General features: G+C 59.3%; 1 protein-coding gene across 39 annotated transcripts in view; it reads left to right on the top strand.

Moving 5' to 3' along the window:
• CELF4 (CUGBP Elav-like family member 4) overlaps positions 1-15,196 on the top strand; it is a 300,075-nt gene that overhangs the window by 226,151 nt on the left and 58,728 nt on the right. For 21 of the 39 annotated variants that reach the window (XM_075993520.1, XM_075993519.1, XM_020282319.2 and 18 more), the window contains exon 3: positions 6,365-6,443. In XM_075993520.1, coding sequence (XP_075849635.1) covers positions 6,365-6,443 — 79 coding nt within the window. The remainder of the gene's footprint in view (positions 1-6,364; positions 6,444-15,196) is intronic. The other 18 variants (XM_075993524.1, XM_075993514.1, XM_075993517.1 and 15 more) reach the window with 1 other exon arrangement.

A 15,196-nucleotide genomic window follows, 5' to 3' on the forward strand; every position in this document is an offset into this window, starting at 1 on the left:
GAGGGGAGAAGGGGGAGGAGCAGAGCCCACAGAAGCGCATCTACCAGGGCTGGGGGGGGGGGGGGCATGACTCTGCGTCTCCTCTCCGTCTCTGCACATACTCCGTGGCTTGGAGAGCGGCGGGCCCCTCCGGTGAGCAGGTAGCTGGTTATCACCAGGCGCTCACACATCCCAAAAGGGGCCAGAAGGGACCCTCCACTCGGAAGCTTGGACACCCACTCTGGAATGACATCTAGGGGCGTGGCGGCCATCTGGCCATCCTCATGGGTAACTTATGGCTGCCGTCCCACCTGCCCCCTCGCCCCCAGCGTCCGTCCAGACCTTCCCAAGGCATCTCTGGTCACAGATCAGAAAACCAGCGGAGGCTGATCTTTCTGAGCGCCTGCTAGGCAGCAGGCCCTGCCCTGGTAGACTTGCTCCCCGTCTCCTTTACTCCTAATCCCCACCCCCCCTGCCAAAGTGAGTGCTTTTGAGATGTCTGAGATGTCGCACAGCACCCATCAAGCCCCCCATTCTCTCCCCAACACACAGACGGAAGCTCAGTCCTGAGGTTGGCTATGGGGGTTCCTGAGCAGGAGACCTGCTCTGGCTTGAGAAGCAAGTCTCTCTATCTCTGACAGAGACAGAGGAATATATGTATATATATATATATATATAGAGAGAGAGAGAGAGAGAGAGAGAGAGAGCAGTAGGCTGGGTTCCTGTGTGGTAATCAGGGAAGCCTTGCTGGAGGAGGTGGGCTCCACACCTAGGCCTTGGAGGAAGAGTGGGGTTTGGATGCAGTGAGGAGTGACCGGGTGGCTTTCCAGGTGAGGAGTGACCCGGTGGCTTTCCAGGTGGGGAGAAAGTTAACCCCATTATCTCTGGGACAGCACTGAGTGGGCCACGCTGGATGCCCTGTGTGAGGCAGAAGATGCCAGCAGGGACGAAAGCCAGCCCCCAGGAGGGGCCTGTGATTCTGTGAGCAGTGAGGGACATCCCAAGGGAGAGTGAGGCAGGGAGGATCCACAATCAGACACCCCCAGGGCCCCCTCCAGCACTGTCTCCAGGCAGTGAGGGACAAGGGAGGCCCAGGGCCACCCCAAACCTCCACGGCAGCCCTCAGGAAGAGGGTTGCAGCAGAAGAGGAAGCCAGGAGAGGACAGTCCCTTCCTTTGGTGGCAGAACACAGTTGGGTCCACGGAGCCCCTGCACAGGCTGGTCCTGCTCTGATGGGGTGCTCATCCCAGGCTCAGGGAGCCCCTAGTAAGGTAGGGGAGAGGAGGGACAGACAGACAGGAAGGTGATGCACACTGACTGGCCCAGTGAGCTCAAATTGGACCAGGGGGACCAGGAAGGGAGCAGCTGGGACCAGTGGGGTTAATTGGGGTTATCTTCCTGGACGAGTGAGGTGCCCTGCACCCTGGTCCTAGGTGTAGGGGGGGGACAGGGACCTGTGCGGGTAGACTTGGCAGCACAAAGTAGAGAGAAGGGAGTCAGGGAAGAGCCAGCCTGGACTGGCTGTCAGTCTGTCTGTTTCTGCCCACCAGCTCCAAGCCCTTCCTTCCGCAGGGAGCCACGCTGGACAGGTGAAGCCTTTCGACCAGCTCAATCATCGTATTTATTCTAATTGTATCGTAATCGTCCCCAAGGAGCCTGGTTCAAATGAGCTTGACATTATTAAAATTTTAATGCCCAGTTTTCATAGCTGAATGAATATTTAAAGGGTATGTCCCAGCTTAAGTTATGATGATGAAGAAATTAATGGAATGTCTTGTTTAATGCATGGATATGTGTTGATGCAAAAATGGCAGCGGGCTGGGGGGAGGGCGGCACAGCCCGAACGGGAGGGGCCAGGGAAGGAGCGGCCGCCCGCCCACCCTCCGCTGAGCAAGGAGCAGACACAGGCTATGGGCCGGGGCCACTTGCTTGCCTGAGGGGGGCCAAGCTGGAAGCAGAAACACAGTCCGCATGGTTAGTGACAGCCCAGAGGACTTACCCAGCAGTCTGACCCGGGAAGGCAGCCCTGGCTACTAACCCCCACAAGACACCTGGATGAGGATCTGGACCGAAGGCCACAGGGTCTCCACGGGGACTCGTATGACATCTCAGGAGAACCGGCCAGAGCAGCTCCTGCACCCCAGGCCAGGTTGCCACCAGCCACGGGCCCCAGTCCCTCCTAGGGGACTAGCACACTGGCTGAGAGAAGGGCTGGACAGAGGGGCAGGGACAGGGAAAGAAAAGGCCTTCAGGGGACTGACCAGGGCCCAAGGGAGCAAAGTCGCAGAAGGGCAGGGAGAAGGCACCTGGTCCTCCGGGCCTCCCCTCGCCTGGGTCCTCCATCCTCTCCTCCCCGTCCCCAGAGCCCTCTGCTGTCCCTTCCTCCCCCTCCCCTTCCCCAAGCGCTGCCTTGTCCTCTCTCCTGTCTCTGCATCCTGTCCTGGCCTCCTCTCCCAGACAGACTTGCTCTGTCCACTCTACGGTCCCCAGAGCAGAAGCAGGGTGTGGCAAGGCCGGGCCGGGAGCAGGGGAGGGACGGCAGTCTCCCTTCAGGCAGGAGCAGGCTGGACAGGGCCTGCTACAACTGAGAAATCTTCCTGACTGAGCCTGACACTTTATTTCTGCTGAGAATTAAGAAAGCGCAGGGCTGTATTTTATCTCCCCATCTAGCCCAGCGCCTCTCTGACAGGCCCCGCAAAGGCCGTCTGGACGCTGACCACCCTCACATTGTAATAGGACATGAAAAATGACCCCAGGAGCCACAGCTGCACTGGAGCCGATTCAGGTCTGCTCCGCCAGTGAGTCTGGATGGCCCCTCGGGTGCCCAGCTGTGGCTGGGGGCAGGCAGGAGCTGGCGGAGGTCCCAGATCCCCACCGTCACGAGTCAGGAGGCTGCAGTGCAAGCAGAGAGAAGCGGAGGGGCCGGTGCGCAAGCGAACCCAGCACCAAGCCGGGGAGGGGTCCGGGCACTGTCCAGGGCTGGCGTGGTCAGGGAGCACAGGCAGAGCACTGCAGGAGCCCAGGTGCCAAGGACAGGGGACAGTGGGATGCCTGAGGGTGGCATGCCACTAGGGTGGAAGGCTCCATGCACAGAGAGACTCCCTTTGGCCTCATTTAATTTGCCATGCAAAAGGGGACCTGTCACATCAGGAATAGCTCTACACTACCCTGGCAACAGCAGGACTCACCTCAGCTGCTCTCAGGCCCCACTGGAGAGGCCTAGCCGTGGAACCCAGAAATGAGATGCCAGGAAGGGGGAAGGAGTCTCCTCCCTGCGGTCCCGGCTTTCCCCTTATGGGATGAGGCCCTAAGGATGAGGGTTTGCCGGGGCATGGTCAGGACGCATGAGTGGAGCCTCCTACACGGCCTCCCTCCCTTCCGTGTCTCCACACACGTTCCAGGAAGGTGGTCTGGCTCCCGCCCCTCTGCTGCTCCTTCTCTGCCGGACCCTCCTCCATCCCTGCTGGGGAAGACTAAACCCCCTGCCTGCCCCTGCTCTTCCAGCCCCTCACCCCCTGCTTGGAACCTTGCTGGACCACACCCAAGCCCACCCTGCCTGGTTCCCAGGTCGTCCTGAAAGCACAGGCAGGTGTCGGGAATCCTGCGTTAATCGTGATGTCACCATTTACCCCCAGGTGACCTCAAGCTAGTTTCTTAACCTCTCTGAAACTCCATTTCCTTGACTGAAGTTAATCTATTTGCATACATCATAAGAGAAGCTATGATAATCTAGCAATATAATAATGAATGTAGCAGCCATTCGTGTTCCTAAAAGTGTTGTGCATCCTTTGAGAGGCCTGAGCAGCCTGAACCACCCCCCTGCAAGTCACCCCCAGTCTTGGGTGTACCTCCTCCATGGAAAAGGGGTGCCCTTCCCACTGGGGTACACCAGCCATGTTTCATGGACCAGGTGGCTCATTTGTTGGCTAGGGTTGCCATAGCAAATACCACAGACTGGGTGGCTTAAAAGACCAGAATGTATTTCTCACTGTTCTGGAGGCTGGAAGTCCAAGATCAAGGTGTGGGCAGGGTTGTTTTCTGGTGAGGGTTCTCTTCACAGCTTGAAGACGGCCCCTGTCTCTCTGTGTCCTCACGTGGTGGACTTTTCTCTGTGGGCACATCCCTGGGGAGCCTTTCTCTTCTTAGAAGGACACCAGTCTTGTGGGGTTAGGTCCCACCCTTATAACTTCATTTAACTTTAAGTACCTCCTTAAAGGCCCTATTTGCAAATATAGTCACATGGCGGGAGATTAGGGCTTCCCCATGTGAGTTTGGGGGGCATACTTCAGTCCACTACAGGGGCCCCATGGACTGGCCTTGAAGAATGAACAGAATGTGGAGAGGAGAAGGCTGGGGCGCAGGGGGTGGGCAGGGGAGCTTGCTGGCCAGGGGATGGGCTCAGGGGAGGAAGGTGCTGGAATGTGGGCTGGGAGAGGTGCCAGAGGTGCTGGGGCCAGACTTGGGGGGTCGGGCAGAGGAGGTGGCACTCCTAGTGGTGGCCCAAAGGACCTGGCTCCAAACTCCCTTACCAGATAGACACCTTCACCTACTTCCTCCTTGGGCCCGCTCCTCCCCGAACAGCCGGGGCCACACGAGATAACGTGTGCAGAGCCCGACAGCCACTGCAGCGGTAGGACTGTGCCTGCCCACCCGCTGGATCCCAGCTCCGCCACTCCTCCGAGCTCATGTTTTCTCATCGAGAAGACAGAGATAATAATCCCTACCTCAGAGAATTGTAAAATTATATAAGCACAAAAGCTGTAGAAACCTGTCCACGAGAACACCAGCCATCAGACCTTCCTAGGGTAGGAGAATATTGCAGGTTTGGGGGATGCCAGGAGGACGGGACCTTCCAGGAGCAAAGGGCAGCCCGGAAAGGGTGGGATGCTGAGTCCCAAAGCTCTGGGGCTCCTGGATCCCTCTCGCATAGCGGATGCCTCGTGGCAAGCCAGGAACGTCACTGGGTGCCTCCTCCTCCTCCTCCTGCGACTAGAGTTTGCCAGAGCTCACACACAAAGCACATTTCTCTCCCTCCATCCATCAGGGTGTCAAGTGGGGGCCTGGGGGCAAACGATGGCACCTGCCCCTCGGTGCACTGGCCCAGCGTCCTGCCTGCGCCTCCTTCCTGTCTGCCGCACCGTCCTGCCTCCCGTCTCCGTCCTTCCTTGCCCTGCCCTTCCTCTGGCCTCGTCTTCGCCCTGCTGAGTCACGGGCACCCACACTCCCCCACCCAGTTGTCTTGACGCAGCCAGGCTCACTTCGAATCCTAGACCGGAAAGCAGGAGGAAGCGTGTGACCGGCTGGCCAGCCCCTGTACGGGAGGGAATTGGCAAGGAAAAGTCTCCAGGCGCAGGACAGAAGTGTAGAAATAGCTCAGGCAGACCTGGGCCCCCGCCTGGTCCTGCCGCAGTTGGCCGCGGAAAGCTCACAGGGTTCTCCTTGCCTCGGCCTCACTGTCTCTGCAATGGGGGTGTTGGCACCGCCCCACCTGCCTCTCCGGGACCTGAGCTCCCGAAGGAAATGCAAATGCAGTAAGGGACCACGGCGGCACGTGCCAGGCAGAAGCCGTGGCAGAGACACACAGTCCGTTTCCATGCACGTGATGCCTATCAGTTTTATTGTTTAAAATACGGTGGGACCGCAGGGCTGGAGAACCCACCTGGCACCTCTGGGCGAGGGCTGAAGCCCAGCCTCAGAGCCCAGATGCTCGGAGTGCAGAGACCCCTAGTGGCCTGAACGGGCCATTGACACGGATCCCAAGAGAGGGCCTGCCCGCGTGTCCCCCTGATGCGCAGACACCACGCGAGCAGCTGTGCCCACTCCAGGCACACCCTGAGGGGACAGCCCTGGCTGCACTCAGGAGCCCCAGCCCTGAGCTCTGCTCCAGCTGAGGAGCTGGGTGGCCCAAGCCTCAGCCACCGCTGAACCACAAGGCACGTCTGCGAGACGGCACGGGGTAGGGTGACATTCACTGCCATGCCCTGGCCTTCAGGGGTCTGTCTGCAGCCAGAGACCAGATGTCTTGCGTGAACCAGGGCTGAGTCAAATGTGCACTTTGGGGACACTGGGCCTCTTGGGCCACAGAGGGGCAGGGCAGGAATTTCTGTGAACCTCAGATTCTGATATCGCAGGCTAGCAAGAGCTGCTCAAAGTGGGCGGAGGAGCCACCCCAGGGTCTCCAATTCAGAGACACCCCCTGAAAGGACAGGGGCCCTGGGCTGTGCGTGGAGGGGGCTTGGCGGGGCTCTGCATGTGCAGACGTGTGCTCGGGTATCTGCGTGTGTGCATGGCGAGTGGGCGTGGCCTGGTGCACAGTGCCCCGAGTGCAGGGTCTGCCTGCTTCCCCCAGGCCTGTTCTAATGCTGTCGCCTCTGCTCTGTTGCAGATGAACCGGCCAATCCAGGTGAAGCCCGCGGACAGCGAGAGCCGAGGAGGTAGTAGCTGCCTGCGCCAGCCCCCTTCACGTGAGGGCCCACTTGTCTCTGCCCCCACTTCCCCTTCCCTCTTGTTCCCCACGCAGCGATGCAGCGACTCCCTGCCTCCTCCTCCTGCCCCACTGGGGACCGGCCTCGTGGCTGGGGTTGGGAGCAGGGCTCCGGGTGACTGGTGTGCAGAGAGTGGAGGGAAGACTGTGTGGGGTCTGCCAGATGTCGGGGTTCGTGCCTTTCTGAGCAAACAAATGGCATGTCCCGGGACATTCTTCTGCCCTCTCTAGGACACCCCAAAGGGTATGCCTACCTCCGTGTGGCCAAGGACAACCCCACTGTATCGGGACTTGCACAGTTGAAGGGGAGGTAGGAAATGGCTGCAGTGGTGCCGTAGGAGGACTCAGGCCACTGGGGGCAAATCTGAGAGGGGCTACCCATGGGGGCATGGGGCATGCAAGGCCAGCACTGAGGTAGAGATCCTGGAGCTAGATACAAGCAGGCAGGGAGACGTCTGAAAGGGGACAGAGGAGAAGGACACAGACTCACTCCCACGTGCTCATCCCAGAGCCTGGAGCCCGCCAGAGCCTGGCACGAGGTGGCCGAGCACACCGGGGAGAGTCTGGTTAAGGAGCTGCCTCACCTTGAAGTCCAGCATGGGAAGGACAAGGCAGGTGGCCGGCCAGGGGCAGCTCTGCCCCTAGGTGACAGTCACCCTCCCGGTGCAGTGTGCCTTGGTGGCTGTACTGCCCACTCCTACCTTAGCCCCAGGATAACCTCAGCCCACCCTGGGTATAGCCTTGTCCTAGACTCCTCCAGTGGGGATCCAAACACGCTGCAATGTTTAAAGAAAATAAAGAGAGAAGAGATGGCAAAGAAAGCATCAAAGGTCAGGCCTCCTGCAGTGAACAGAGCCCGGGATACACAGCCTGCCCCACCTCGCCTATGGGAGAGACCCCCGCTGGGTGAAAACAATTTGCAGCCCCGGCTAGCTGCCCCTTCCTGACCCTCCTCAGGGAGGAGGGCATTGTCCTTCCTGAGCACCTAGACGCCGCCCACTGGCCTCCTCCCCACTGGGCCCTGCCCACTCTCTGCCCTGAACTGTGCTCTCACCGCTGTGCCGTGCAGGTGGCCAAACTGAGGCCCTGAACAGGTCAAGGACCCCTGAGGGGAGTCTCTGTCCTCTCCGCAGTGAGGAGCCCATCTTAGGTACACTCGGAGACTGGGCCAGGCCGTGAGAAGAGCAGCCGCACATCAGAAGGGGACCCCCGGGGGACAGCGGGGAAGGTGGCTCCGGGCCTCCAGCCTCCTCCCGCCCTCCCTCCCCCAGAACCAGGAACTGCCTGGGGAGTGTTTAGAAAAATCCCGGAGGCCACTGAGAGGAGTGTAAGGAATTGGGGACTTTCCTGCCTTGAGAAGGTGACATTGGGCACAGCCTCCAAGGTGCTCTCTCAGTCTACCCTCCCCCCAGGCAGGGCTAGCAGGTCCAGCATGAAGGCCCAGGTAGCAGGATGGGACAATCTGCCACAGCCGTTGTCTTTGTCCTCCTGGCCCAGGAGCTGCCCCCACCCACCCCAGCTCTGACGCAGGTGCCCATGTCCACCACCCTGCCCAGGCCCAGGGCCCTGTGCCCCGTGGCTCTCCGTCCCTTTAGCTCAGCCAGGACTGAGGACTTTCTCTCTCTATCACCTTCCTTCCCCCCAGAAAGTATACTAGGTAATTAAGGACAAAAAGTAAAATAGGCAAAAGCTACTTGCATATTTGGGAAGCCAAGTGTCTGGAGAATACCTCAGTGTGGCCACAGGTGGCTTGCCTGCCCCTGGGACCTGGGCCCCTCGAGCCAGGCTGCTGCCCTCTGTGCCCCAGCAGGGCACTGCCTCGGGCACCAGGCCACTGGGGCTCAGCCCTCCTCCCTCCAGGGCTTGGTCCTGGGGACCCTGGTAGTCGAGGTCCAGCTAGTTGAGGAGTAAAGATGATTTAGGCGTGAGGGGCCCGAGTGAGCAGAGGCTGCCTGGCTCATGCCGCCTGCTCCTGCCCCTTTCCTGGCAGGGAGACAAGCGCTGTCCTCATTTGGCCTCTCCGGAGCTCACGAGCCCCACACAGAGCAAGGGGTCTCTCCAGGAGACTGTCTCCAGGAGGCGGGCCCAGGGACCAGGACCCAGGTCACCCAGGCATGCCGTGACTCACCTGCAGCTCCCTTTTCAGGTAGCACAGCCAAGGGGCCACAGCAGAGGAAACTGTCCCGAACGGGCAGGTAACTCAGGGTAGGTGCCACCAGCAGTCCCAGAGGCCTCAGAGAAGGTAGCACTTGAGGAGGTGGCACTTCCAGCCTTGAAGGAGGCAGATTCCACACCTGGAGAAGACGTAGGGGTGGCATGAATGAGACCCCACTGAGCCAGGCCCCTGAGGGGACAGGAGGTGCCCTGAGTCCAGCCAGCTTTCTGCAGACCAGAGTGGGTGCCGCATGCCCTCTGCCCAGCGAGGCCTCGCCCAGCTCCAACTCCAACCTTTTCTCCCTAACTCGCCCGGGAGGCAAGAGCTCCCTGACTCCAAGTTGCTAACCTCATCTCCTTTGTCCTATATATCTCCTGCGGCTGACACTTGCCCCAAACCAGATTAATCAGCTCTTTTATCCTTCCCGCAGTAGCAGGGGGGGCAGAGAGCCAGCCCTAAACATCTATCTATTAATTGCATATTCAATATTAAACAGCGAGATGGTCCTGAGTCAGCACCATCACCAAGCTATTTTTTTTTTAAAGAAAGTTAGTTTAAAATAATTTAATAGCCATTAAATACTCCTTCTAGGGGGTAGGGGGAGAGGTGAGCATTAAAAATGATGGAAGAAATTGGGGAGAGGAGAAGGGACCGGGAGAAGAGATGATGGGGGCTGAGGAGGGTGTGATGGAGAGTTGGTGGGAGGAGGGAGGAGCGAGATGGGGAGGGAGGGGCACAGCTGGAGGAAGACAGAGGCAGGAGGAGGGAAGGTGGGCCCAGCCCCGGCCCAGGCTAGGAGTCCCAGAGAGCCTGAGGACATCGACACGTGTGGCCCCAGGGTCCCCGGCTGCCCTCGGGGTACAGGTGAATGCCCAGGGCAGCTCAGAGAGATGTCTTTTCTGCATAGGATTTGGGGACCTGCAGGGGCCTTGGGCCAGGGGGCAGGAGGAAGGCCTCTCCCTGCCTCGCCCACCCCATAGGAGGCCACAGCCCACTACACAGCCACCTCGTGGTTCCACGCTTCTAGAAGCATCCCCTGGTCACATCAGTGCACACATACAGGGGTAGGGGCAAGGCTGTGCCCCAGAAGGTGTACAGGACAGCAGCTCTTGTTCTGGTCCAGGGTTCTAGTCCCATCTCTGGCCGGAGTGGGCTCCGGTCCAGGCACACCCCCCTCTCCAGGCCGCCTCCTCCTCACCTTCGGGGTGACAGGGGTCTTTATCCGGTGAGGCTGCTGTTTAAAAAGTGCTGACCGAGGGCTGGGGGTTTCATACAAATACGTTTAATCCATATTTACAACAACCCCGAGGACTTACAGGTACAAACCAAGGCACAGAGAGGCTAGGTAATTTATTCCAGGGCACACAGCCAGAAAGTAGCAAAGCCAGAATTCTAACTCCTGCCTCTTGGCCACTAAAACCTGAGCTATGTGCACTCCTCTGACTCCCAGGATGGTCTCTCAGACTCTGGGTGGCTCAGGAGCAGTGGGAAGCTCAGGAGCAATGGGCATTTGTCACACCTCTAGGCAGTTCTCAAGATGGCTGAAGGGGGAGGAGAAAGGTCCCAGGTGAGGAAGGAGGGCCAGGCTGCTCTCAGACCTACCTACCCATGAGCCATGAAAGACCAGGGCAGGAGTGAATCAGAGAAGTGAGAGCTCACCGTGGCCTGAAGCAAGCATGGAGGGCTTCCTGGAGGAGGTGGGAATTAGACTAAGAGGTATAGACTTGGCAAGAGACAGTGAGGGCACAACATGAAAATGGGGTCTTGAACACAAGGCCAAGGGAGTGGGTTTGTCTCCGTCAGAAGCAGGAGCCACTGATCTTGATGTGTGTGTCGGGGGGGGGGGTCACAGACAGAAAGAGAATGGGACAGGAACAGAGGAAAGGGCCCTGCTACCACCACTAGGACCCAGTGCTCCAGTTAAGCAGGGAAAGAAAGCCAGGAGAGAGAGCCCCACACGCACACTAGGTGCCATCCCGGTGCATGGGGGACCCAGCTAACCCCACAGAGCACCCTGGGGCAAGTTGTGTTTAAACTCAGATTCACCCCCAAAATGCACAAACCAGTTCATTAACCCGGAGAGTGAGACATGCTGGGGACAGAGAAGAACCAGGTGGAGGGCACACCCACCCCACCTGCCCTGACCATGGCAGCTGGCCGTCTCAGAGGAGGTGCTACCTCCCTAGGGCGGGTGCTACAGTGCCCCGTGCCTCCGGGCCAGTGGATACCGCCCACCCCAAGAGCTGGTTCATGCTCAGCTTCCGAACGGAGTCTCCACAGCTGCCCACAGCGAGCTGCCCCGCAGCCCTGACCCCTCCCCTCCTCCGAGGTCTCAGACCAGGGGAGCGCTAAGGCCAGAAGGGAGGACAGTCCCCACCGAGATCCTGGAGCCAGGCTGTGGGGCTCCTTCATGAGGTCGGAGGCAGGGAGGATGAGGCTCTGACGCTTGGCCCCAGGCAGTCACTTGCTCAGGAATCCCCTGGGCCGAACTGGGGTGTGTGTGTGCCCAGCCCCCTCAGTGGGCCCGAGAGGGCCAGCCAGGGGTCCTCCAGGAAGGGCTGGGTGGCGGAGGCAGGCCAGGTCTAGCAGACTCCAGATGCGTGCTCTCTCCCAGCCATCCTCAGAAACCACCGCCACCTCCCAGCAGTAACTGTCATTCTTAGGTTTAGCCAACGTGGGTGTCATCGGCACCGTGTCTGGAGGAGCCCAGGGTGCTGTCACACACCTTCCCCACAGCGTGCTACACACACACACACACACACACACTGACAAAGGCCCCACAGACGTGTGCTGCCGGGGAGGTGGGAAATAAACACCCTCCCCAGGGGCGCGGTGGCTGGGGGCAGGGCACAGACTGGGGCCAGCAGGTTTTATCTCTTCAACAGGAAATGACAGAAAAAGCAGCAAGGTGGCTGGCTAGGGAGCGAGGGACGCTTAGGAGAAACTAGAAATCAAGATGGAAGAGCAGGAGAGTCCCGGGAAGGGGGGACCCCAAGGGGCGCCCACGTGCCTCTGCTCATCCGCCTCTTTGCCCCGCGTGTTGCTGGGCCTGTCTCTGTCTCTGTCTGTCCTGTGAGTCCCCTTTGTCTCTTTCTGCCTATCAGCCACATGAGAAGCAAGTGGAGTCCGGGTCGAGCAGGGCCTTGGGGTAACAGGCCCAATTCTTGGCGGCTCTGTCCCTAAAGGCACAGGCTCGGGACGGGGCAGGGCTGGCATTGGGAGCACATCAGAGAGACCACAGCAAGGTTGGAAGCGGCCTCCTGCCAGCATGGCCGTCTCCCCAGGCCCTGAGACCGGACGCCACACTTGCTCACAGACACACACAGGTGGCCGTCTCTGTGGCAGAATCAGGCCCAGCTACGTAGAGAAGCTGCCAAGTGAAGTCACCAGCTGACAGCAGACCTTTGGCGGTGACAGGTGAGGCCCGAGCTGAGGACAGGTCCCTGCCACCAAGGGGCTTCCAAGTCCCTCCCTGGCCAATGGGGTGTGTTTTCCTGAGGAGCCCTTTGTCAGGCCCAGGGCAGAGCAGCGAAGGGGGCAGCGGAGACCTGCAGCTGAGAGAGCCGGGGGAGTCAGGTGACGCAGGGCAGGGCTGTGATAAACTCCCGCTGCCTGCAGGGGACCCTGGGGAGCCACCTGAGCGCCAGCCACAAAGGGGGTCCTGGAGGGATAGTCGCGATGACCGACTGTCTACAGACCCCCCGGGAAGCTTCTGTGGGTGAAGGGACCCCTGCTGTGTCCGGAGGCTGACCTACCCCATTGCCCGCTCCCTCTGCTCCCTCAGCCTGTGTCTGCAGCCCTGGGAGCCCATGTCGTGCCCTGTCCCTCGGGCCATCTCTAGCGGGACCTGGGCAGGGTGAGGAGGGCATGGGAGGACTGAAGGCAGATGCGACCGCCCGAGTGGTCCTGAGGCAGGCGCTGGCCGGACCACTCAGCCAGCGGCGTCCCGCTGCCCGGCTCACCTAAGGCATCCTCAGGGCATCCTCCCCGCTCGCCGCAGCCGCTCTGGTGTGGCAGGGAGACCCGCTGGGCCGGCTAATGAGGTTGGACACAGCGCGGGCGAGGCGGCTCCCAGGCCCTCCCCGAGGCCACGTTCCCCACCATAAACCCACGGCTGATTCAGTCCTCCTGGCCTCTCCGCCATCTGTAGCCCTACCAGTTCCTGCGGCTTTTAAAATCCTATTAAATTCCTCATTACTCCTCCGAGCATTATTTTATTTCTAAACAGACAATGAATGTGTTTCCGCGAGGGCTTCAAGGGGCTCCTGGTCACACTACCGGGTGTGGGCCCAGGTGGGGGCAGCTGCAAGCTGCTGCCGTCGGCCGGGCCAGGGGGATGGCATGGCTGGGGAGACCCGCGGTTGCAACAGCTGACCCCCCAATGCTGAGTGCCTCCCAGACGCTCCCGGCCACGCTGTCCCATTTGCTAGAAAGGCAGTTTAGCAAGTGCTTCGATGAAATGGACGTGCAGGATGGCCCCACTTTATGGAAATTCAATATACAGAAGTGTCAATTTTCCAGTCTTAGGAAGCAACAAATGGCTCTTTGGACAAAAACTCTGGGCAAAGAGAAACCCTCAGGGCTCTGGGGAGGAAGCCTTCGGCCCAGGCAGGAGGGCGGCAGAGAAAAACGCAGCTAGAGGCCCAGGGCCACAGCGCATTGAAGATTAAGCTGAAATGATACTGAGCCAGTGAGAAACAGAGAGCCCACTCCTGGGTCCAGGATATCCTGACCTCTAATTTGGGGCTGCCAGGGAGACCCCAGGATGAGCAGAGCTAACCCCCCCCAAGCCCAGAGGGTGCAAGGTGTCCAGTGGCCCCAAAGCAGCTGCCTGAAGGAGGAGTCTACTCCCCAGAGCAGAAAACACTCCACCCTCACCCACGCCTGCTCTTCCTGCCCCACGGAAGCTTCTGCAAGCCGGGCCGTGTGTGGGTTCCGCTTGTGGGTATGTGCATATGTGTGCGTGGGGGGGTGCACTTCCTCATTCCCCCACCAGACCCAGGTCTCCTGGCCTTGTTGGGACGGTGCCAGCCCCATACCCCTCCCACGGCTGTGTCCTTGCCCAGAGGCCCTGCTCGAGGCATCACAGTAAACCAGGGGGACTTTTGGTGGGGGCACAACTACCTGCCCTAGTGGCCAGGCCATGGCACCTCCATGTCACCTACCCCAGGAGCCACTGTGACCACCCTACCCGACCCTGTGAGTCTGCCTCTCACACAGCCCCTCCCATTTTAAAAAATTCTCAAGAAGCAAAGCATCCCCGCTCCTTGCAGAGCTTGGACCCCTGTTTTGTTGGCCTGGCCTGTCCTAACCCCACCCGAATTCCCCAAGCCATACGTGATAATGTTTTCCCTGAACACCAACCAGCCCCAAGCCCATGTCCCCGGCAGATCTTTTGTGTACTTGAATCTCAGATTTACTTTGAACTGATGTTTTAAAAAAGACGTGACAGTGTTCAGTTCGAGAAGTTCGTGTCAAACGTAAGAGAGGGAGGTCCTGTGCGGATGGCCTGAAAGATTTCGAGGGGCTGAAAGATTAGACACCTCATGGCCTGGCTTAAAACTTGAAGGAATCTTTGTCCCTCTTCCTTCCCAAGCCCCTTTGTAAAAGAAATTTTAAGAATCCAGGAAGCCTCCTGTATTTAAACAACCAGCCCCACACAGCAGCTGTGTGAAGACAGGTCTCTGTGGTTGGGGAAGGAGTGGCTGGTGGGGAAGGGTCCCCAGGGAGGGCCCGGTGGAGGCTCCAGTGAAGCAGACACACATTATAAATACGTCTGCAACTCCTGCTATAGGTGCGAAAATATAATTAACTGCAAACCTGCTGAATTTAAATGGACTCTAGGTTTTCAGCTGGGGGAGGGGGTGTTGATTGATCTGCATTTTGTTTTGAAGTTTGTTTTTTTTTTTTCTTAAATCTATTTGGAAAGTTAAGTTGAGACTCGCAGCTCCTCGACAAATTCCCTCTGGCCCCGGCTAATTTAGCAAAGGATTGTTTCAGGGGAAATGGGATATTAATCATAGCAAATGGGCTTCTGGATGATATTTAAAAGCTGCCTCATGCCCGTGTGCCCAGGAACAGGAATGACAGAGAGAGAGGACCACGGCCCTCTCCTGTCCCACCCATCACCATTCCCATGGCTACCCGTCCTGGGCACCACGTGAGTGTGGAGGAGGGGGCAGATCCCGCCTCCCTGGGCGATGGGCAAGATGGGAGAGGGCGAGAGCGCGCAGCAGTCCCGGGCCAGGCTGTCCTCATGGTGGCACTGAGTGAGCCCTGACGTGGGTGTGACGTACCCAGTGTCCTCCTGGCCCCTGGCACCCCCCACTGGGAACAGCCCAGTGACAACACGGGAAAGGTGAGGTGTGCCAGGGGACCAGAGGGTGGGGGTGGGGTGGGGTGGGGAGAGGAAGAAGGATGAGAGAGCATGGACCACAGAGATGAGAACAGGTGTCCTGGCTGTCAGAGTGGGGGCAGGCTCTGAGCCCCAAAGAGCTCAAAGAGCAGCTTCCCAAGCTAAAAAACCTAAACCAAGGCAGGCTTGGAGGAGGCCAAGAGGCCACAATGGCGGGGCAGGG

The sequence above is a fragment of the Microcebus murinus genome, chromosome 17, assembly GCF_040939455.1.
Source record: "Microcebus murinus isolate Inina chromosome 17, M.murinus_Inina_mat1.0, whole genome shotgun sequence".
Taxonomy (NCBI): Eukaryota; Metazoa; Chordata; class Mammalia; order Primates; family Cheirogaleidae; genus Microcebus; species Microcebus murinus.